The following is a 24,890-nucleotide window of genomic DNA, read 5'->3' on the forward strand; positions in this document are numbered from 1 at the left end:
TTTGCATTTCCAGAATGTTAAAGAAATGAAATCCTACAGTATGTACTATTTTTGGTCTGGGTTATTTCATGCAGCACAATTATTCTGAGATTCATCCACATTGTTGCATGTATCAGTAGTTCGCTCCTTTCTATTGCTGAGTATAGTTATACCACAACTGCCTTATCCATTCGCCTTTGGTTGACATTTTGGTTGTTTCCAGTTTTGGGCTAATACGAATAAAACTGCTATGAACAGTGAAGAGTGCCAGAAAGACGCGTATACAGGTCTATGAATATATGCTTCCATTTCTATTGTGTACATTCCTAGGAGTAGAATGGCTGCAGTTACGGTAGGTATATATCTAACTTTTAAAGAAATTGCCAAACTGTTTTCCAAAGTACTGGTACAATTGTAGGTTCCCACCAACAGTATGTGGGAGTACTAGTTTCTCCACATCCTCTCCAACACTTTAATCAGTCTTTTTAATTTTAGCCATTCTAATAGGTGGGTAATGGTATCTCATGACTAATCATGTTGAGAATCATGTGTTTGTATTTTCTTTGAGGGAAGTATCAGTTCAAGCCCTCTGCACATTTTTTAATTGGGTTTTTTTTATTATGAGTATTGAATCTTCTTTATATATTATGGATACAAGTCCATTATCAGATAGATTTGATCTACAAATATTTTCTCCCAGTCTATATCTTATCTTTTCGTTTTCTTAATCTTTTGAAGAGCAGAAGTTTTTAATTTTAATGAAGTCCCATTTTCATTTTTCTCTTTAATGGGTCATGCTTTGGTGTTATATCTAAGAAATCTAACCCAGGGTCACAGATTTTCTCTTGTATTTTCTCCCAGAAGTTTTAGAGATTTAGGTTTTACAGTTAAGTCTGTGGTCCCTTTTTTAAATTAATTTTTATTGTAGTATATTTGCTTTAAAATGTTTTAGTTTCTGGTGTACAGCAAAGTGAATCAACTATATGTATACATATATCCCCTCTTTTTTGGATTTCCTTCCCATTTAGGTCACCACAGAGCACTGAGTGAGTTCCCTGTGCTATACAGGAGGTTCTCATTAGTTATCTGTTTTATACATAGTAGTGTATATATGTCAATCCCAATCTCCCAATTCATCCCAGACCCTCTTCCTCCCCTGGTATCCACACGTCCATTCTCTACGTCTGTATTTCTATTTCTGCTTTGCAAATAAGTTCATCTGTATCATTTTCTAGATTCCACATATAAGTGATGTTATACAATATTTGTTTTTCTCTTGCTGACTTACTTCACTCTGTATGACAGTCTCTAGGTCCATCCATGTCTCTGCAAATTACACAGTTTCATTCCTTTTTATGGCTGAGTAATGTTCCATTGTATATGTGTACCACATTTCTTTATCCATTCTTTATCCATTTCTTTATCCATTTCTTTATCCATTTCTTTTGTTGATGGACATTTCTTCTGTTGATGGACATTTACGTTGCTTCCATGTCCTGGCTATTGTAAATAGTGCTGCAATGAACACTGGAGTGCACGTATATATTTTTTTTTGAATTTTTGAATTTTATTTTTTTATACAGCAGGTTCTTATTAGCCATCAATTTTATACACATCAGTGTATACATGTTAATCCCAACTGCCCAATTCATCGCACCACCACCCCCACCTCCCCACCACTTTCCCCCCGTGGTGTCCATACGTTTGTTCTCTACATCTGTGTCTCAATTTCTGCCCTGCAAACTAGTTCATCTGTACCATTTTTCTAGGTTCCACATATATGCATTAATATACGATACTTGTTTTTCCCTTTCTGACTTACTTCACTCTGTATGACAGTCTCTAGATCCATCCACGTCTCAACAAATGACCTAATTTTGTTCCTTTTTATGGCTAATATTCCATTGTATATATGTACCACATCTTCTTTATCCATTCTTCTCTTGATGGGCATGTAGGTTGCTTCCATGACCTGGCTATTTTAAATAGTGCTGCAATGAACATTGGGGTGCATGTGTCCTTTTGAATTATGGTTTTCTCTGGGTATATGCCCAGTAGTGGGATTGCTGGATCATATGGTAATTCTATTTTTAGTTTTTTAAGGAACCTCCATACTGTTCTCCATAGTGGCTGAATCAGGTTACATTCCCACCAACAGTGCAGGAGGGTTCCCTTTTCTCCACACCCTCTCCAGCATTTGTTGTTTCTAGATTTTCTGATGATGCCCATTCTTACTGGTGTGAGGTGATACCTCACTGTACTTCTGATTTGCATTTCTCTAATAATTAGTGATGTTGAGCAGCTTTTCACATCTTCTTGGCCATCTGTATGTCTTTTTTGGAGAAATGTCTATTTAGGTCTTCTGCCCATTTTTGGATTGGGTTGTTTGTTTTTTTAATATTGAGCTGTTTATATAGTTTGGAGATTAATCATTTATCCGTTGATTCATTTGCAAATATTTTTTCCCACTTTGAGGGTTGTCTTTTCGTCTTGTTTATAGTTTGCTTTGCTTTGCAAAAGCTTTTAAGTTTCATTAGGTCCCATTTGTTTATTTTTGTTTTTATTTCCATTACTCTAGGAGGTGGATCAAAAAAGATCTTGCTGTGATTTATGTCAGAGAGTGTTCTTCCTATGTTTTCCTCTAAGAGTTTTATAGTGTCCAGTCTTACATTTAGGTCTCTAATCCATTTTGAGTTTCTTTTTATGTATGGCGTTAAGGAGTGTTCTAATTTCATTCTTGTACATGTAGCTGTCCAGTTTTCCCAGCATCACTTATTGAATACACTGTCTTTTCTCCATTGTATACCCTTGCCTCCTCTGCCATAGATTAGTTGACCATAGGTGCGTGGGTTTACCTCTGGGGTTTCCATTCTGTCCCAGTGACCTATGTTTCTGTTTTTCTGCCAGTACCATATTTTCTTGACTACTGTAGTTTTATAGTATAGTCTGAAGTCAGGGAGTCTCATTCCTCCAGCTCCACTTTTTTCCCTCAAGACTGCTTTGGCTATTCGGGGTCTTTTTTGTGTCTCTATACAAATTTTGTGTCTCTATACAAATTTTAAGAATTTTTGTTCTAGTTCTGTAAAAAATGCTATTGGTAATTTGATAGGGATTTCATTGAATCTATAGATTGCTTTGGGTACTATAGTCATTTTCACAATATTGATTCTCCCAATCCAAGAACATGGATATCTCTCCATCTGTTGGTATCATCTTTAATTTCTTTCATCAGTGTCTTATAGTTTTCTACATACAGGTGTTTTGTCTCCCTCGGTAGGTTTATTCCTAGGTATTTTGTTCTTTTTGTTGCAGTGGTAAATGGGAGTGTTTCCTAAATTTCTCTTTCATATTTTTCATCATTACTCTATAGGAATGCAAGAGATTTTTGTGCATTAGTTTTGTATCCTGCAACTTTACCAAATTCATTGATTAGCTCTAGCATTTTTCTGGTGTCATCTTTAGGATTCTCTATGTATAGTGTCATGTCATCTGCAAACAGTGACAGTTTTACTTCTTCTTTGCCAATTTGTATTCCTTTTATTTCTTCTTTTCTCTGATTGCCATGGCTAGGACTTCCAAAACTATTTTGAATAACAGTGGTGAGAGTGGACATCCTTGTCTTGTTCCTGATCTTAGAGGAAATGCTTTCAGTTTTTCACCATTGAGAATGATGTTCGCTGTGGGTTTGTGGTGTATGGCCTTTATTATATTGAGGTAGGTTCCCTCTATGCCCATTTTCTGGAGAGTTTCTATCATAAATGGGTCTTGAATTTTGTCAAAAGCTTTTTCTGCATCTATTGAGATGATCAAATGGTTTTTATTCTTCAATTTGTTAATATGGTGTATCACATTGACTGATTTGCATATATTGAAGAATCCTTGTATCCCTGGGATAAATCCCACTTGATCATGGTGTATGATCCTTTTAATGTGTTGTTGGATTCTGTTTGCTAGTATTTTGTTAAGGATTTTTGCATCTATATTCATCAGTGATATTGTTCTGTAATTTTCTTTGTTTGTAGTATCTTTGTCTGGTTTTGGTATCAGGGTGATGGTGGCCTCATAGAACGAGTTTGGGAGTGTTCCTTCATCCGCAGTTTTTTGGAAGAGTTTCAGAAGGATGGGTATTAGCTCTTATCTAAATGTTTGATAGAATTCACCTGTGAAGCCATCTGGTCTGGGACTTTTGATTGTTGGGAGATTTTTAATCACAGTTTCAATTTCATTACTTGTGATTGGTCTGTTCATATTTTCTATTTCTTCCTGGTTCAGTCTTGGAAGGTTATACCTTTCTAGGAATTTGTCCATTTCTTCCAGGTTGTCCATTTTATTGGCATAGAGTTGCTTGTAATAGTCTCTTAGGATGCTTTGTATTTCTGTGGTGTCCGTTGTAACTTCTCCTTTTTCATTTCTAATTTTATTGATTTGAATCCTCTCCCTCTTTTTCTTGATGAGTCTGGCTAATGGTTTATCAATTTTGTTTTTCTTCTCAAAGAACCAGCTTTTGATTGTATTGATCTTTGCTATTGTTTTCTTTGTTTCTATTTCATTTATTTCTGCTGTGATCTTTATGATTTCCTTCCTTCTGCTAACTTTGGGTTTTGTTTGTTCTTCTTTCTCTAGTTCCTTTAGGTGTAAGGTTAGATTTATTTGAGATTTTTCTTCTTTCTTGAGGTAGGCTTGTATAGCTATAAACTTCCCTCTTAGAACTGCTTTTGCTGCATCCCATATGTTTTGGATCATTGTGTTTTCATTGTCATATGTCTCTAGGTATTTTCTGATTTCCTCTTTGATTTCTTCAGTGATCTCTTGGTTATTAGTAACGTATTGTTTAGCCTCCATGTGTTGTTGTTTTTTTTAAAGTTTTTTTCCCTGCAATTCATTTCTAATCTCATAGCATTGTGGTCAGAAAAGATGCTTGATATGATTTCAATTTTCTTAAATTTACTGAGGCTTGATTTGTGACCCAAGATGTGATCTGTCCTGGAGAATGTTCCGTGGGCACTTGAGAAGAAAGTGTAATCTGCTGTTTTTGGATGGAATGTCTTATAAATATCAATTAAATCTATCTGGTGTGTTGTGTCACTTAAAGCCTCTGTTTCCTTATTTATTTTCATTTTGAATGACCTGTCCATTGGTGTAAGTGAGGTGTTAAAGTCCCCCACTATTACTGTGTTACTGTTGATTTCCTCTTTTGTAGCTCTTAGCAGTTGCCTTATGTATTGGGGTGCTCCTGTGTTGGGTGCATATATATTTATAATTGTTATATCTTCTTCTTGGATTGATCCCTTGATCATTATGCAGTGTCCTTCCTTGTCTCTTGTAACATTCTTTATTTTAAAGTCTATTTTATCTGATATGAGTATTGCTACTCCAGCTTTCTTTTGATTTCCATTTGCATGGAATATCTTTTTCCATCCCCTTACTGTCAGTCTGTATGTGTCCCCTAGGTCTGAAGTGGGTCTCTTGTAGACAGCATATATATGGGTTTTGGTTTTGTATCCATTCAGCAAGCCTGTGTCTTTTGTTTGGAGCATTTAATCCATTCACGTTTAAGGTAATTATCAATATGTATGTTCCTATGACGATTTTCTTAATTGTTTTGGGTTTGTTTTTGTAGGTCCTTTTCTTCTCTTGTGTTTCCCACTTAGAGAAGTTCCTTTAGCATTTGTTGTAGAGCTGGTTTGGTGGTGCTGAATTCTCTTAGCTTTTGCTTGTCTGTAAAGCTTTTGATTTCTCCATCCAATCTGAATGAGATACCTTGCCGGGTAGAGTAATATTGGTTGTAGGTTCTTCCCTTTCATCACTTTAAGTGTATCATGCCATTCCCTTCTGGCTTGTAGAGTTTCTGCTGAGAAATCAGCTGTTAACCTTATGGGAGTTCCCTTGTATGTTATTTGTCATTTTTCCCTTATTGCTTTCAATAATTTTTCTTTGTCTTTATATTTTGCCAATTTGATTACTGTGTGTCTCGGCATGTTTCTCCTTGGGTTTATCCTGTATGGGACTCTCTGTGTTTCCTGGACTTGGGTGGCTATTTCCTTTCCCATGTTAGGGAAGTTTTCTACTATAATCTCTTCAGATATTTTCTTGGGTCCTTTCTCTCTCTCTTCTCCTTCTGGGACCCCTATAATGCGAATGTTGTTGTGTTTAATGTTGTCCCAGAGGTCTCTTAGGCTGTCTTCATTTCTTTTCATTCTTTTTTCTTTATTCTGTTCTGTGGCAGTGAATTCCACCATTTTGTCTTCCAGGTCACTTATCCGTTCTTCTGCCTCAGTTATTCTGCTATTGATTCCTTCTAGTGTAGTTTTCATTTCACTTATTGTATTGTTCATCTCTGTTTGTTTGTTCTTTCATTCTTCTAGGTCTTTGTTAAACATTTCTTGCATCTTCTTGATCTTTGCCTCCATTGTTTTTCCGAGGTCCTGGATCATCTTCACTATCATTATTCTGAATTCTTTCTCTGGAAGGTTGCCTATCTCCACTTCATTTAGTTATTTTTCTGTGGTTTTATCTTGTTCCTTCATCTGGTACATAGCCCTCTGCCTTTTCATCTTGTTTATCTTTCTGTGAATGTGGTTTTTGTTCCACAGGCTTCAGGATTGTAGTTCTTGCTTCTGCTGTCTGCCCTCTGGTGGATGAGGCTATATAAGAGGCTTATGCGAGTTTCCTGATGGTAGGGACTGGTGGTAGGTAGAGCTGGCTGTTGCTCTGGTGGGAGGAGCTCAGTAAAACTTTAATCCGCTAGACTGCTGATGGGTGGGGCTGGGTTCCCTCCCTTTTGGTTGTTTGGCCTGAGATGACCTAATGCTGGAACCTACCTGGGCTCTTTGTTGGGGCTAATGGCAGACTCTGGGAGGGCTCACGCCAAGGAGTCCTTCCCAGAACTTCTGCTGCCAGTGTCCTTGTCCCCACGGTGAGCCAAAGCCAGCCCCTGCCTCTGCAGGAGACCCTCCAACAGCAGCAGGTAGGTCTGGTTCTCTCTCCCCTGGGGTCATTGCTCTTTGCCCTGGGTCCCAATGTGCACACTACTTTGTGCGTGCCCTCCAAGAGTGGAGTCTCTGTTTCCCCCAGTCCTGTCAAAGTCCTGCAATCGATTCCCACTAGGCTTCAAAGTCTGATTCTCTAGGAATTCCTCCTCCCATTGCTGGACCCCCAGGTTGGAAAGCCTGACGTGGGGCTCAGAACCTTCACTCCAGTGGGTGGACTTCTGTGGTATAAGTGTTCTCCAGTCTGTGAGTCACCCACCCAGCAGTTATGGGATTTGATTTTACTGTGATTGTGCCCCTCCTACCGTCTCATTGTGGCTTCTCCTTTGTCTTTGGATGTGGGTATCATTTTGGTGAGTTCCAGTGTTTTCCTGTTGATGATTGTCCGGCAGCTAGTTGTGATTCTGGTGTTCTCACAAGAGGGAGTGAGAGCACGTCCTTCTACTCTGCCATCTTGGTTCCAATCTGGAATGCACGTTTATTTTTGAATTATGGTTTTCTCCAGGTAAGTCTGTGACCCATTTTGAGCTAAACGTTTTGTATGGTCTGAGGTGTGCACCCCAGTCTTGTTTTGTTTGCATATGCCTATCCAATTGTTCTAGCACCATTCGTTGAAAAGACTGTGCTTTCTCCACTGAAAGCATACCTTTGTGGAAAATCTGCTGACCAGTTGTCTATGTATGTATGTGTCTATTTCTGGAGTCTATTATTTTCCTTTGATATATTGTTGTCTATCATGATACCACACTGTCTTGATTACTGTTGACTTATATTAAAAATCAGGTAGTGTTAGTCCTCCAATTTTGTTCTTTGTTCTTTCTTTCTCTTTTTTTGTTATATTCACTAGTTTATTTTTTTAGATTCCACATATAAGTGATATCATACTGTTCTTTCTTTTTAAAGAGTTGTTTTGGCTATTCTAGATCTTTGCCTTTCCATATGACTTTTAGAATCATCTTGTCAATTTCTACAAAAAAGCCTACTAGGATTTTGATTGCCGTAATATTCGATCTGTGATCATCTTCACAATATTTAGTCTTCTGACCTATGAACACAATGTATCTCTCCACTTATTTAGGTCTTACTTAATTTCTCTCAGCAATATTTTTGTAATTTTCGGGAAACATCCTTTATCAGACTTATCCCTAAGTATTTCATATTTTTTGATGCTATTGTAAATGGTGTTTTTTCTGATGGCTTGTTGGTAATATATAGAATACAATTGATTGTCCTATATTCATCTTTTCTCCTGCAGCTTTGTTAAACTCACTTATTCTAGTACCTTTTTTGTAGGTTTCATAGGATTGTTTACATTAAACCATAAAATGAACTCTTAATAAATACAGTAAGTTTTTATAGATGTCATTTATCAAGTTGAGGAAGTTCCCTTCTGTTCTAGATTGCTTAAAGGTTTTTTTTGTTTTTTTTTTTTAAAGAAGATGTTGGGCGTAGGAGTTTATTAATTAATTAATTTATTTTTGCTGTGTTGCATCTTCATTTCTGTGTGAGGGCTTTCTTTAGTTGTGGCAAGCGGGGGCCACTCTTCATCGCGGTGCACAGGCCTCTCACTATGGCGGCCTCTCCCGTTGCGGAGCACAGGCTCCAGACGCGCAGGCTCAGTAGTTGTGGCTCACGGGCCTAGTTGCTCCACGGCATGTGGGATCCTCCCAGACCAGGGCTCAAACCCGTGTCCCCTGCATTAGCAGGCAGATTCTCAACCACTGCGCCACCAGGGAAGCCCTTTTTTTTTTTTTTTATCAGAAATGGATGTTGAATTTTGTCAAATCCTTATCTGTATCTATTAAGGTGGTCATAAGGGCTTTTGAAAAATTTGTTAATGTGATAAATCATATAGAATGATTTTTTTCAAACATTAAGTCAACCTTATATTAGAGTCGCTCCTCCATATCCGTGGGTTCCACAACCAGGAATTCAAGCAACCTCAGATTGAAAATATTAACAAAATCCGGAGAGTTCCAAAAAGCAAAACTTGAATTTGCTGCACTCTGGCAGCTATTTATATAGTATTTACATTGTATTTACAACTATTTACATAGCATTTACATTCTATTAGATAATTGTAAGTAATCTAGAGATGATTTAAAGTATATAGGAGAATGTAAATAGGTTATATGCAAATACTATGACATTTTATATAAGGGACTTGAGCACCCATGGATTTTTGGTATCCACAGGGGGGTCCTGAAACCAATTCTCCATGGATACCAAGGGATGACTGTACTTGGATAAATTCCACTTAGTTGTGATGTATTATCCTTGTTATATATTGTTGGGTTTGATTTGCTCAATTTTGTTCTGAACTTTTACATCTATGTTCATGATAGATACTGGTTTGCAGACTCTTTTCCTGTAGCATCTTTGTCCGCTTTTGGTGACAGGGTAATGTTGGTCTCATGAAATAAGTTAGAAAATATTCCCTCCTTTTCAAATTCTGGAAGAGTCTGGCAGAACTGGTATTATTTCTTCCTTAAATGTCTGCTGGAATTCACCAGTAAAACGATTTGGGCCTGTAGTTTTCTTTGTGGGGAGGTTTTTAACTACAAATTCAATTTCTTTGATATGGGGCTGTTCAGGTTATCTATTTATCCTGACTGGTCTTCAGTAGTTTGTGTCTTTAAGGAATTTGTGCATTTCATCAAAGTTGCTGAATTTATAGAAATAGAGTTGTTCAACATAGTCCCTTATTATTTCTTCATACATGTAGAATGTATAGTTATGTCACTTATTTCATTATTACATTGTTAATTTGTGTCTTCTCTCCTTTTCTTTCCTGTTAAATCTGGTTAGCAGTTTATCAGTTTTATTGATCTTCTCAAAGTACAACTTTTGGTGTCATTGATTCTCTATTGTTTTTCTGTTCTCGATTTCACTGATTTTACACTCTATATTTTCTTTCTTTTGTTACTTTTTAAAAAAGATTTATATATTATTTATTTTATTATTTATTTTTTTGGCTGCATCGGGTCTTAGTTGTGGCACGCAGGATCTGTGTTGAGGCATGAAGGACCTTTCATTGTGGCACGTGGGCTTCTCTCTAGTTGTGGCATGTGGGTTTTCTCTTCTCTAGTTGTGGCGCACAGGCTCCAGGGTGCGTGGGCTCTGTAGTTTGCGGCACGCAGGCTCTCTAGTTGAGGCATGCAAGCTCAGTAGTTGTGGCATGTGGGCCTAGTTGCCCCGTGGCATGTGGGATCCTAGTTCCCTGACCAGGGATCAAACCCACGTCCCCTGCATTGTAAGGCGGATTCTTTACCACTGGACCACCAGGGAAGTCCCTCTTTTGTTTACTTTGAGTTGAATTTGCTCTTCATTCTCTAGTTTCTTAAGATGGAAACTGAGGTCACTTTTTAAAATTAATTAATTATTTATTTTTGGCCGTGTTGGGTCTTCGTTTTTGAGCGCAGGCTTTCTCTAGTTGCAGCGAGTAAGGGCTACTCTTCATTGCAGTGCATGGGCTTCTCATTGTGTTGGCTTCTCTTGTTGCGGAGCACGGGCTCTAGGCATGCAGGCTTCAGTAGTTGTGGCTTGCGGTCTCTAGAGTGCAGGCTCAGTAGTTGTGGCACACGGGCTTAGTTGCTCCACAGCATGTGGGATCTTCCTGGGCCAGGGCTCGAACCCATGTCCCCTGCATTGGCAGGCGGATTCTTAACCACTGAGCCACCAGGGAAGTCCAGAAGCTGAGGTTATTGATTTGAGACATTTCTTCTTTGCTAACACAGGCATTTAATGCTATAAACATATGATGACCAGCTCTTTGGGCTTTGAATAGCCTTCTGTCTGAAGCCCTCCTTCCTCCTCATGCTCTGCTAAGGCTCACATATAGCTCTGAGAGGGTGGACTCTGGAGCCAGGTTGCCCTGGCAATATTCTTGACTCTGCCACTTAGCAGTTGTGTGAACTTGCACAAGTTATTTAACCTCGCTGTCAGTTTCTTTGTCTGCAAAATATAGATAATAATAGTTACTACCTCTAATGGTTAATTTTATGTGGCAACTTAGGCATGTTGCCCAGATACATGGTCAAACATTATTCTGGATGTTGCTGTGAGGATGTTTTTGGATGAGATTAACATTTAAATCAGTGGACTTTGAGTAAAGCAGATTGCCCTCCATAATGTGGGTGGGCCTCATCCAATCAGTTGATGGCTTGAACAGAACAAAAGATCTCCCTGAATAAGAAGGAATTCTCAAGCAGATGGCCTTCTGATTTGAACTGGAGCATTGGCTTTTCCTGGTTCTCCAGCCTGATAGCCTTCAAACTTGAGCTGTGGCATCGGTTCATAGGGTTCTCCTGAGAATTAAAAGAATTAATATATGCAAAGCACTTACAACAGTGCATGGTACATAGTCAGTAAATGTAAGCTGCTGTATTACCATCATTTTTATCACCATTGTTGTTGTTATGAATGTAACTGTTGTCATCCATTCTCCTTGTTGCTATGAGCTGTTGGCCTCCAAGGCCCCCATATTCAACAGAGACACTGGCACATTATTTAATCTTCCTCTTTAACACCTGTCAACAGGACCAACTACATAATTTGCAGACCCCAGTTCAAAGTAAAAATGCAGACCCCTCATTAAATAATTATTTAAGAATTTCAAGATGGCAGTAGCAGAGCATTAAATTAACTAACTATGGGGCCCTTATAAGAGTAGGGCCCTATTCGACTACACAGATCACACACCCATAAAGCTGGCCCTGCTTGCCAGCATCAGAAGCGATTTCCTACCCACGACTCTAGCTTCCTACTTCTTGAGCTTCCCACTAGTAACCTTCACTTCTACTTAATTTTCACAATATGCTCGCCTAATTCATGCATTTAAAAATACATACAGGACAGGGAATTCCCTGGCTGTCCAGTGGTTAGGACCCCTGCACTTCCACTGCAAGGGGCACGGGTTCCATCTCTGGTTGGGAAACTAAGATCCTGCAAGCCGTGACATGGCAAAAAAAAAAAAAAATACATACAGGAGTACCTCAAAGATGTTGCTTTAAAACTTTTCTGGATTGTGGTCCTGAGTGGTTAGCAAAACCAGAGAGAAAGAGAGGTTGGGCTGTTGTTAATTCATTCACTCAACAAATAATCACTGAATACCGACCATGAGTCAGGTTCTGAGTGACACCTACTTACTAGTAGGCAGAGTATTCGTAGACATTCTGAAAAGTTTAAAAATGTTATAAGTTTCACTTGAGCAATTCATATAATACAAATCAATATTTCTGTATTTACTCATGAAAGCCCTTTCCTGGATCCTAGAATGAAGAAGACACAAGTGGCACAGAGCCTCAGCCATTTCCCAGCTTGTGTATTAATCAGTGAGAAATAAACCTTTGTTGCTGTAAACCACTGAGATTTTGGACTCACAGCATAAAATATGTAAAGCTAACTAATACAGCAGCCATGTGTCCCATCAGGCTAACGAAAGAAACAGAATAGCCTATTACCATTAAGAGTTATTTAATGAAGTCCTTGTACAAAAACCAGCGATTAACTTGAGAACTAAAGAAACAAAACCCAGCTTTAACAGCCAGCGAGAATAAAAGAGAGGTTAGTCCGGAAGGTTGTTACGAGGAGGTGATGCTTGAGTGCCATCTACTCTCACAGAGTTTAAACTTTTATATTTTTACATATTAAAAGTAAAGCAGAGAACGGTTTACGTAAAGTTCCACATTTTACAAAGCTGTTTTACAATCACCCTCATTTTACAGATTAGGAAAGTGAGGCCCAATATGGTACAGCGGCCAGGACTCCCAGGTTTTCTGATACCAAAGTCTCTGCTTTCTCCTACATCACAGTATTACCTGGTAATTAATGCAAATCGCAGTTTTTAATCGGAATAAAATTATCCAGGTGGAAAGGCCTGGATAATTGTGATAAGCATAACCGCCCCACCTACATAGCGCCCACAGAGAGAACTTCCCCAACTCGCACGCACCACCACCGGCCCACCACCGAAAAGGCGGGCGGACAAAACCTTACATCCCCAGAGCGGGCCCCCTCCCTGCCTTTTTATCCTCCACCTTTCCCGGAAGGCCAAGTGGCGAGCAGTAGAACCAACGAGAGGGGAGAGAACGTGATTGGACTGCCCTGCATCACGTGACAAGCACAGGGCGTGTGATTTGGCTCCGGGCAAACGGAAGCGCCGGACGGAGGGTGGGTCTGGCCTGGGGGGAGGGGGGACTAGAAACTTGGGGGAGGAGCTTGAGCGCCAGCCGCTGTCCCAGTTCTGCCAGCAATCGAATCTAAGTGTCTGGTTATTACCGTACCGCAGTACGTGCCTGGGCCGCGGTACTACAGTGTCCGGTCGCTCGCTTGCCAGGCAGGAGTAGCTGCGCGCGCGATCGGCAGCAGGGAATGGAAGCGGAGAACGCAGGCAGGTAAGGCCGGGGCGGGGCACCGCCCCTCCCCCCGCGCCCTTCGCCGGGTGGAGGGCCGCGGGCGCGCGCGCGCACGCACGCACGCAGGGGGGTCTTTAAGGCCACGGCCCCAGTACAAAGGCCGGTGCCGCGCGTGCGCACTGGCGGCCTGTTCGGGGCGCCCGTTGCTTAGGTCCCTCAGCCTGGGCGCCGCTTGCATCTGGGCTCCTCTCCCCAGTCCTTCCCGGCACCCAGACAGCATTAAAATGCGATAATAAGCAACAAGCAGTCTCCGGTTAGTATTTGTTTCCGGTTACCTTTCTTGGCTATATTTCCCTTCACCCTCCATTACCGTGCGGAGCTGTAAGGATGTAGTATCACACGTATCACTCCAGGAGTTTTCATCTAAGAGTTGTAGATTTACTGTGTCTTCCTTCTTCAAAGGTGTACGTCAGGGGCACAGGGTAGATAACATTGCCGCACTAGAGCTCTTGAATTCTGGGACTAGGAATAACACTCCCAAGAAGTCGTGTGAAATTGTGTTCTAGTGGTCTTCGGGACTCCCTTAAGAATTTACTTGTAATATGTCCTTTGGGGAGTGTAAGAGGCGTGGAGAGTTTTGCAAAAGCAGACATCTCGAAATTGGAACCCCAGACGGAAAACCAAATGAACTAAATATGGTAACAGAGTCTTTAAAAAGGAAAAAAAAAAAGGTTTACATTGGAATACAGTATTGTTAGACCTAATGAAGAATTATCCTGACTTTCTGGCCATAGGGCCCTGAACTTGGGCAAGACACTAAACTTCTCTGGGCCTGTTCATATCTGTAAAATAGGGCGTCTGTGGAATCCAGTTGTGACATGCTGTGAGTCGGCGTTATGTGGAAGGGGTGTCTTAAGTAACCAACATAGATTGTCTTAGAGTTTAGAGAAGGAGATATATGTAGATAAAGTGCAGACTTCATCTTGACATTATGAATCAAATCCTGAAATAACTCCATTTCTTTCCGTGAAGAACTTTACAAATAAAAGAATTCACCAGAACTTGTGGAAATCACTCTCTGTGATCTTCGGATCTGAATTGAAACCTGGGTAACACCTTCCATGAAGTAAATTACAGTCATCTCTCCGTATCCGCGGGAGATTTGTTCCAGGCCCCTCGCGAACACCAAAATCTGGAAGCTCAATACCTTAAATAAAATGGCAGAGTCCGGTCGGCCATCATGCCTGTTCCGGAATGCAGATTTGGGGAGGGCTGGTCGTTCACATTGTCAGACGGTACTCAGTGTCTTGCAGCAAAGTAATAGGTCTCTCTGGTAGAATGTTTAGCTCAAAACTGTCTGACTTATATTTGGTCTTAACTTAATCCATTGGGTTATAGATCATTTTTTATTTTGATTTGCAAAGCTTTCACCTTGGGAAATATGGAGAATTCTGTGTTAGTACTCTGAGGAGTTTATCCTTGGGCATTCTGAAATGACTCAGGCCCCAGGTAATCCTGAGAAAGTGGTTCTCTGTCATCCTTGACTTTGTGCTAATCAAGGAATGGCATGGAACTTTGGGTATAGTGAATTTGCTATTTACTTTGGAAGATTAATTTCAAAAAATTCAAAGAAAAGAATTCCATAGATATAGACCCCTTTTTAAAAAAAGAGAGAATAGTTCAAGAGTCTAAACAAGTGCTTACAGTCTAACCAGCGAGGGAAAAAGGAAGAAGAGGACCAGTATGTTTCTAATGAGCTCAAGCATGAAAAGGACGTTTACCAAAGATGGGAAGTAGGATGCCAAGTCAAAAATGACTGGAAACGTGTGACACAGACCACCAAGAATACAGACAGTTAAGATTAACCCTCAGATGAGACTGGGCTTTCTAGAAATGTTAAAGAGACCAAGAACTTTTTTGAGTTAGTGTGGACAATAAGAAGGACAAGAAAGATTTGGGTTTTCTGCTTTGTTCACTGGCATGTTGTTAGTAGATGACAGAAAATATAAGCACTTAGTTCTGATTTTGATTTTTCATTTCATGTTAAGAAAAATGATTGTAGATGGAAAATGGCAGAATGATTGTTAGGTTTAAAGCTCAAGATCAATGAGGTCATTTAAGAGAACTTTTAGCAGCTCTAACAGAAATCATGTTTCCTGACCCAGATGAGTTGTATTTCAAGTGAGAGGCCAGATTACAGCATTCTTTAATAACTTGTAGACAACAGCAGAGGGGCCTAAAGTCTGAAAATAAACACATGGATCCCTTTTATTTTCCACAGGTGGAGTCTGTCGTGGAATTTATTGACTTTGATCCTAAATAAAATTTTTACTTCTCAGTGGTTATTGAACATATTTAAAAGGAACTAGTGACCACTAAGCTACAGTATAAGTTCAGAATAAAGCAAGACCTACCAGGCTAGGTTCATTCCCTTTTTGATAATGATACTAGGCTAGACAGCATCAGAAGGTGGATGACAGGGGTACCTAGAATATTTAATCATCCCCTGTTGTCTTTGTTACAACAAATGTATTACACAGCAGGCACTGTTTTAAGTGTTTTACATGTGTTAACCAATTTTATTCTCACAATCAATGAATTAGGTGCTTCTGTCCCCATTTTACAGATGTGGAAGCTGGGACATAAAGAGGTTAAGGAACCTGCCTACAGAACTAGTAAATGGCAGAGCTGAAATTTGAACCCACACAGTGTAGCTTCAAAGTCAGCCTCCCTAACATCTGTACGTTTTGTGGGCAAGATAAGGATAGACTGGTGGCAGTCCTCTTAGGTGAAATCAAAACTGCTTTACTACTGAGAGTCAAGGCCAGGCTGAAGAGAGGTCTATACTGATGTGCCATGTAGTCCTACCCCAACTTTCCAGTGTTTAACAGCTTCAAGGTGCTGAAGGCGTGCTGATAAAATATTTGACCCAACTCTGTGAGGGGTTTGTGGAATTGATAGATTGAGTCAGAATCCAGGTCAATCCCAACTGACTGGAATGTGAATCATCTATTACAAAAAGAGGCACAATCCCGTGCTTAAGTGTATAAAGAACAGTGTTACAGGTATGAGATGAGGGAGCAGTGATAAAGGGCAGTTTTCATTGATGGTAAATTCAGTATGAATCAACAGTATAATGTGGGTGCCAGTAAAGCTAATGTAATGATTTTGTAATATGTCTCCAGAATGAGGACGTTGATAGCCCTGCTCAGTTTCAGGATGATGAGGCTATGGAGTATTTTTATTTTGTTTTATCCTAAGCACTAGAAAAATGACCAGGTAGTGAGGAAACCTGAAATTATGCTATATGCACAATAGTTAAATGAGTTGGGGTTCTGGCTCATTCTCAGTTTCTTGTGTTTACAGTTTCTAGTAGACCCTGCACAGTAAGTACCCAGTAATGCATGGTGAATACACGCACTTCCACTTAGCAATATTGAATGTAGGCTTTAAATAGTTGTAATGTATTCCATCATAATTTATGTAACTAGTCCCGTTTAGTTGAGCATTTGGATTATTTAGCATTGATCGTTATTTTGTAAGTATTCAGTGTTGTGTATGCTTGTTTAAATGAAGGTAATAAAATGTTGCTATAGAGTGAATGTTTGTGTCCTTCCAGAATTCATATGTTGCAACCTAACATATGGTTAGGTTATTTGGAGGTGGGGCCTTTGGGAGGTGATTAGGTCATGAGGGCAGAGCCCTCCTAATTGGAATTAGTGCCCTTGTAAAAGAGATCCCAGAGAGATCCCTCACCCCTTCCCCCGTGTGAGGACACAGCAAGAAGTCAACCGAAAATGAACCATAAAGCAGGCCCTCACCAGTCACTAAATCTGCCAGCACTTTGAACTTGGACTTTCCAACCTCCAAAACTGTGAGAAATAAATATTTGTTGTTTATAAGCCACTCAGTCTATGGTGTTTTATATAGCAACCTGAACAAACTAAGACAAATATATTTAGAAAAAAAGCAACTTACGTCTTTAAAATAGTAGAAAATAACTGAAGGTTAAAGAAGTTGGAGTCATTCATCTTAGAGAAACCTTAAAGAGTTAGTTTTCTGGGTTTTTTGTTTAATTTTTATTGGAGTATAGTTGCTTTACAGTGTTGTGTTAGTTTCTGCGGTACAGCAAAGTGAATCAGTTATACGTATACATATATCCTTTCTTTTTTAGATTTGCTTCCCATTTAGGTCACCACAGAGCATTGAGTAGAGTTCCCTGTGCTATACAGGAGGTTCTCATTGGTTATCTATTTTATGCATAGTTGTGTATATATGTCAATCCCACTCTCCCAATTCATCCCACCGCCCCGAGTTAGTTTTTTGAAATGCAGCAAAATCTGAATTAACTGGACTCCTTAGTCAACTCTGTGTGTGTGTGTGTGTATGCTCGTGCGCACATGCATGCCGTGTGTGTTTTGAGAAAGACCTTTGGAAAATACACACTTCATCACTTTCAGACAGTGGTAAAAAACCAGTCCTTTGAGCACTGTTGTTCAGGTGAAGGGGGTGTAAATGGAGGCTAGGAGAGAGGAAAGGGTTAACTGCAGGAAAGGGGAGAGGTGTCCAGAACATGTGTGTGTGTGGACAGACACAGATGATAGGAGAGAAAAGTCAACAAGGGGAAATAAAATCATTTATCATGCTCGTAAGTTTGATATCAGGGAATTATAGAAAATTAAAATGCTTTGGGGTTCGTTCTGAGTCTGGACAGGTTTGGTCTTATTTCCTACACTTTCTCCATATATGTGGAAATCACGGAATCTCACCCCTCATTTTCATGGGGAGGGAACGGAGGTCCTGAGAGGATGCTAAGTGCTCCTCTGTTGCTGTCTCTAATACAGAGAAAATTGTTGTTCATAAATATTGCAGAATTCTGAATTATGAAGTGGCAGTTTTCCTATATAAATATAACAAATGTATTTAGGAAATATTTTCACATTAAGGTTGAAATAGGTTCATGCTGCTTCCAAATTTAACCATTATTAGATAATAGAAAATTAAATTATCCAGAACTTTAGTTTCCTAGCATTCAGGTTCATAAAGGGTTTGGTACAGGTGTAATGCTGTCTTCTCCAAGTAGTAAGAACGTTGTAGTCCACCCTCTTTCCTTTTGTTCCGGCTCTTAGGAAGCTGTTAAGATAATCAAGCTAAATTGAATGCTCAAAAATAGTACATTACCTCAGAATTTATACATTCTGTTTTTCATAGCTTTCTCTATTTCTTTTCTACTTAAGCTTACTGTAAAGTGCCAGGGATAATTTTAGAAGGATTAAGGGACACATCTATATTATAGCCAAGTTTCTGGATTTTTTTAAAAAAATTGATGCATATCTCTTAAAATAAGACCACATTTTCTCTTCCGTATTTTTCACTTTTTCTTCAGCCAGCTGAATTCTGAAATTTTGGTTTTCAGTTTCTGAAAGTCAGAATTTAATGACCCCTAAATATGCGAAAGGAGCCACATTTTGGAAATTCATTTTTTGAAGTTCAGAATCCTTTCGTAATGGGAATGGTGTTTCCCTTGTCTTCATATTTTTAAGAGTGGATTTTTGTGAAGTGCTCGAAATGGGACAAATATGTGAAACTCTGAGAGCCCTAACAATAAACATGGGGGAGAGTGGGACGCTGCCTTCCTGACAATGCGACACTCACTTATTGTGACCACATGAGTTTTCTTTTATATATTCTAGCTGAAAGGGGCCATTAGATCTCAGGAAGCCATCACTGGCCACAGTCGGAAGTTACAGTGCGTTTTACTGGAATTTCCAAGGGTAGCCACGTGAGATCTCTCGACTAACCTAGCTATATAACCAGCTCCTCGTTAGCATATCTCAGTCATAAACACAGCCAGTATTTGGACAATTTATCCAAAAGTGCTATGAATATTATTAAAGAAAAGGGTGAAAAAAGAGAACATTTGACTTTGTGCCAGGCAAGGTTTAAGCCCTTTGCTTCTTTTCAATTTTACAACTTAACTTCTAGTCCTTGTCTACATACTTTCTCCATGAGCAGCCTTAGCTCACAATGTTGTTTTGTATTCTTTTCCACTTTATTATATATTAAACATTTTCTGTGCTTTTACATATCAATAAATTTAATTTTTAGTAGCTGCATAGTAGACTCATGTTAATGTACTATAGTTTACTAAATCATTGTATTGTCTTTATTTTCTCATATAATTTGAAAACAATGTATTTAAAGAAATAAAACTCTTAAGGTATATAGTTTAATATCTTTCTCACTAATTCTTCATCTTTTCTTTACCATCTTACCCTTAAAGATAGCTTGAAGCTAGAATGCTTCGCCATTGTTTTGTCCATTGAGATTGGGCCCCCGTTTTTCTTTGAGCATCCAGTGTTCTAGCCTAGCCACCCACAGGTAGTTTGTAACCCTGTGTCTGCCTGGGCCGTTTAAGTTTATCCTGGGGAATGTCTTAGTTTGCCTTCTTTTTTTAAGAACCAAGTTATTAAGGTATGATTTACATGTTGTAAAGTGCATGCATTTACCGTGTCTAGTTTGCCTTTTTAACCTCAGCTTTCTGAGCACCCTGTTTTCTTTGTCCACACATCACAGAAAAAGAAACTATTAAGCTTGCCACAGAAAACATGGCTTTTCTCTCCAAATGGTACTTATCCATTTTATTTCCTAGTGTTTTTCTTCCTTCTGCATATTTAGTGGCATTTTTTTGGCATCAGCTGTAACTCAGGTTTTATAAAATGTGGGTTTACTTCCCTAGCTTTATGCTGATAGCAACAGCTTGGGGTAGTGGTTTATAGTCACCAGAAATATTTTTAGCGTTTGTTTTCTGTGAAGGCCTGTGTTCCTTACATTGAACAGAACACTTTGAACAGAGTTTAAATCGTGTTCAGAAGAGAGGTTTAGAGTAGTCTTTTCCATAAATTCACAGATATTTATGGAAATGTCCATTTCTAGTCCTCATTTAGTGGCAAAAAAACCCCAGCAACCGTTAAAAAAAAACAGATCCAATGAATACATAAGTAAACAGGCAGGTAAATCAAAAGAGAACCTTAAGTTCTTAAGGAATGGGGAGATGTTGGTCAAAGGGCACAAACCTCAAGTTATAAGATTAACAGGTTCTGGAGTTCTAATGTACAGCATGGTGATTATAACGAATAATGCTGAAGGATATACTTGAAAGTTGCTGAGAGAGCAGATCTGAAATGTTCTCACCACAAGAAAGAAATGGTAATTATGTGCCCCGGTGGAAGTGTTAGCTAAGGCTATGGTGGTAATCATTTTGCAGTATATGTGTGTCACATCAACACTGTTGTACACCTTAAACTTATACAATGTTACATGTCAACTATATCTCAGTAAAACTGAAAAAAAAAGTTTAAATTGCAGGGGATCTTTGTGACAAGAGGATTAAATACTGAAGGTAGGAATACAAATTATTTTTGTGGATATTTCAACCCTGTATGGGCTGGTGGGCCTTCCAACTGTCTACTAGAAAATTCCCATGATCTCATTTCAGGGAAGTACAGGCTTACCTGACAGGACTGGTAAGCTTTACTGATGACACATTTTGTCATTAAAACAGTGTGAGAGTTAATTATAGATGGTTAGTAGGCACCCAGTAAAGGATGGGTAAATGTGTACATATGGGAAGAGATCTTCTTCCCCTCTTTGCTCCTGTTGTCAACTCTAAATAAATACTATAATCTGGTTACAAATATTTGGATCCTGACGGTTTTTTAGAGCTGATCATTTAACCTTAGTTTGGGTAATTTTGTCTTCTTATCTTATCCTTGATTGTTCTTTCAGCTGTCCCCTTCAGCACGCGCAAGCTTTTTATACATTTCCATTCCAACAAATGATGGCTGAAGTTCCTATGGCAGTTATGAATGAACAAGAAATGCCGGAAGTTCCAGCCCCAGCTCCTGCTCAGGAACCCACACAAGGTAGTTTTCACCAGGATACTTTGGAAAATTAGCTACTGCATTAGCCAACATATTTAAGAAAGGGTTTAATGATTTTTTTTTTTTTTTTTTTTGCGGTACGCGGGCCTCTCACTATTGTGGCCTCTCCCGTTGCGGAGCACAGGCTCCGGACGCGTAGACTCAGCGGCCATGGCTCACGGGCCCAGCCGCTCCGCGGCATGTGGGATCTTCCCGGACTGGGGCACGAACCCGTGTCCCCTGCATCCGCAGGCGGACTCTCAACCACTATGCCACCAGGGAAGCCCTTATGATGGGTTTTAACTCTGTTTTTGTGTTAAAAAATTTAATCCACTTTTTAAGTACTTAATAAGTGCCAGGCACTGTGATAAGTTTTGGGGAATAAAAGAACATGGATCCTGCCCTCAAATATCTCCTAATCTAGTCAACATGGAACTCCTCTGTACACTAAGTGGTGCATAGGGGCACAGGATGCTGCGGGGCTGGCACCTAACTTGGACTGAGGCTCAGAGGCAGCTTCCCAGAGCTCTGAATTTCAAAAGTGAGGGAGTAGCACGTGAAGCACATGACAAATGGGTTGGGGAAAATTCCAGGCCAAGGGAGCAGTGTGCACCAAACCACAGACATGAAGAAGCATGACACAGTTGAAAAACCGTGATTCTGTGTTATTGGAGTCTGGAGTATAGCAAAGAAATGGTGAGAGGTGAGGCTGGATTAGGGGTCAGTCGAGGCTTCTTGTTTAACCTAAAGAATGTGTGTTCTATTCTGAAGGCGATAGGAAGCTGTTGAGAGAATGGAATTAGAGGGGGACTTAAAAAGATTGATATTTTAATATCATAGAGGATAGACTATAATAGAGATATATCATACTATGTATCTAATAATAATAATATATATGATAATATGGTAGAGAGCAGGGCAGAACTTGGAGGTGAGGCCGTGGTTCATGAATTTCTTGCTGGAAGTGAGGGAGAAAGAGGTACCGTTCACCAAGACAGGGAATTAGAAGAGAGGAGAACAGATTTGGGGGTGGATGGTGGAGAGGGTAACGATTTTCCTCAGCGTAGCAGTACGGTGTAAGGAATGTGCTCAGAGTTTCAGTTTATGGTTGCAGGAGCACATCTAACTCCACTGCGTTGGAGATCCATCCTGCCCTCGACTCTTCTGTCTTTCCGGGCAGGGGCACTAGGACTTCTCCAGCCACCAGCCGATGGAGGTGGACCCCTTGGCATAGGGAGTGGCTGAAGCAGTGTGAGGAGAAGAGAGGACGGATGGGAGGCTCAGTTGAGGAAACGCCAAATGGTAGCGGAATGGGATAGGGGCCCGAGACATGAAGTGCTACGGTAAAGCGTTACGGATGACAAAATCAAGACCCCCTTTGGGTAATTTTATGTCCCTGGTGCTTGTCCACAGGTAATTTTCCCCCAAGGAACATCTGCCATTGTCTGGAGATACCTTTGATTGCAATGACTGGCAGGGTGCTACTGGCACCTAGTGGGTAGAGGCCCCAGTTGCTGTTACACATACTTGAATGTACAGGACAAGCCCTCACAGCCCAAAATCATTCAGCCTAAAATGTCAGTAGGGCCAAGATTGAGAAACTCTGCTTGAGGTCCTGAGATCAGAGCCCTAGTCTTCCCTTTTGACAAGTACTGCCAGCCCAGAGAGTCCATCCCCAGCATGTCTCAATTCACCTCTTCGACTGTGTGGGGAACAGGATATACGCTCAGTCCCTAAAACAAGCCCACAAGCCATTTGAGTTCTGCTGGAAATTACGGAGAAACTGAATTAAAATGTTTCCCTTCCTCCCTGTTTTTCTATCTATTTATTCTTTCATTCGTTGACTTAACTATTTATGTATTTATATTTAGAATTCTTATAAAATGGTACATAGATACTTCACATCCCTGGGGAGGCCAAGATGCCTGATAATAGTGTGTGGAAAATCAATCTATGATTATAAAGGACATTTCATCCCAAGAACGGCTAGCAGAGGAAGGAGGGTGGGATTGAGGCCACATAGACCCAGAAGGGAGGCGGAGGCATTGCAGAGGAGAGTGATGTTGGGAAATAAAAGAGAAAAGTAGAAAGGATGTTGATGGGGTGACTTTTCTGGGAAAGCTGCTAAAGCTTGTAAGTTAAGGTTTTTTGCATCTACGTCTTGGAAATCATTGTGTTTCAGAGACTCCAAAAGGAAGGAAAAGAAAACCCAGAAAAACAGAACCAAAAACACCGGTGGAACCCAAAAAACCCGCTGAAGCCAAAAAATCTGGCAAGTCCACAAAATCAAAAGAAAAGCAAGAAAAAATTACAGACACATTTAAAGTGAAAAGAAAAGTAGACCGGTTCAATGGTGTTTCAGAAGCTGAACTTTTGACGAAGACTCTACCGGACATTTTGACCTTCAATCTGGACATTGTGATTGTAAGGAAATTTGTTCTCCTTTGGTTTTATAAATAGCATTAGTGGATTAACTTTACTTAACCATATCCTTGCAAATAGTATTTTGCTGAAAAGAACCATTTCTAAGATCCTCTTGGTAGTAAATGGAGTCACCTTCTTAAGGTTGTATTATATGGGTGAGTTTAAGAGGGTGGGCTCCGGGGCAGGGCTGTTTGCTTTCACATCCTGCCACATGGGTATGACCACGGACAAGCCTGAACCTTCCTAAACCCCAGTTTCCTCATTGGTGAAGCAGGAGTGATGACAGGATGAAGGTGGATCCTTTGGCATAGGGATTGCAATTACATAAAATAATCCACGTGCTCACTTAGGTTGCATGACGCCTGTGGGTCCTCCGTACACGATAACACTGATTTTGGACTTTGATTTTTGTCAGTAACTGTAAGCAACATCAGCATGGAAACAACTGTGTAGATGATGTGGGGTCAGCTGCTTGTTGGGAGTTGAGAAGCAGACTTGTGGCTGGACCTGGGCTCAGGTTGATTGATTGCTCCAGCTCCTCTCTCTTTCCAGCCCAGTTGGGGGTGAGGCTGCTGGGGATACGAGGGAGTCAAACTGGTTTTTTAAAACACCACCAAAACTTTTAATATAAAGGAAATCTCTTTCCTCAAAATGGAATACTTTGTTCAGGTCAAGAGTTGGTACTTGATAAAGCAATAGCTTCTGACGCTGGATTAGATTTTTATTTTAATCAATTCAGTTTTATCCACCCCTCCTCCATGGAAGCCCTAAGACTTAAGCCTACTTTTCAAGACTAAAATGTACAAACATTTTGTTTTGTAGATTGGCATAAACCCAGGACTAATGGCTGCTTACAAAGGGCATCATTACCCTGGACCTGGAAACCATTTTTGTAAGTGGTTACCTTTTTTATTTATTTTTTTATTTTTAAAAATATTTATTTATTTGGCTGCATCAGGTCTTAGTTGTAGCACACGGGGTCTTCGTTGTCGCATGTGGGATCTTCGTTGTGGCATGCGAACTCTTAGTTGCAGCATGTGGGATCTAGTTCCCTGACCAGGGGAAGGCCCCCTGCATTGGGAGCATGGAGTCTTAGCCACTGGACCACCAGGGAAGTCCCTGTGGCTACCTTTTTTAATATTTTACTTTTAAACTAGATATTCTTGTTAACAGTTTGGGTCTTTTTTTTTTTTTTTGGTTTTTTTTTTTGCGGTACGCGG

At 40.0% G+C, this 24,890-nt stretch overlaps 1 protein-coding gene across 9 annotated transcripts in view; it reads left to right on the top strand.

Annotated features, from left to right (window-relative positions):
- Nucleotides 1-13,170: 13,170 nt before the first annotated feature.
- Nucleotides 13,171-24,890, top strand: part of TDG (thymine DNA glycosylase) — a 46,278-nt gene continuing 34,558 nt past the window's right edge. For 3 of the 9 annotated variants that reach the window (XR_007470240.1, XM_049694700.1, XM_049694699.1), the window contains exons 1-4: nt 13,171-13,363; nt 21,113-21,249; nt 23,429-23,670; nt 24,493-24,562. Coding sequence is in view for 8 of the 9 variants with exons in the window: in XM_049694700.1 (XP_049550657.1) it covers nt 13,341-13,363; nt 21,113-21,249; nt 23,429-23,670; nt 24,493-24,562 (472 nt within the window). In the remaining variant the exon portion in view is untranslated. The remainder of the gene's footprint in view (nt 13,364-21,112; nt 21,250-23,428; nt 23,671-24,492; nt 24,563-24,890) is intronic. The other 6 variants (XM_049694703.1, XM_012532912.3, XM_004269446.3 and 3 more) reach the window with 3 other exon arrangements.

The sequence above is a fragment of the Orcinus orca genome, chromosome 11, assembly GCF_937001465.1.
Source record: "Orcinus orca chromosome 11, mOrcOrc1.1, whole genome shotgun sequence".
NCBI classification, from domain to species: domain Eukaryota; kingdom Metazoa; phylum Chordata; class Mammalia; order Artiodactyla; family Delphinidae; genus Orcinus; species Orcinus orca.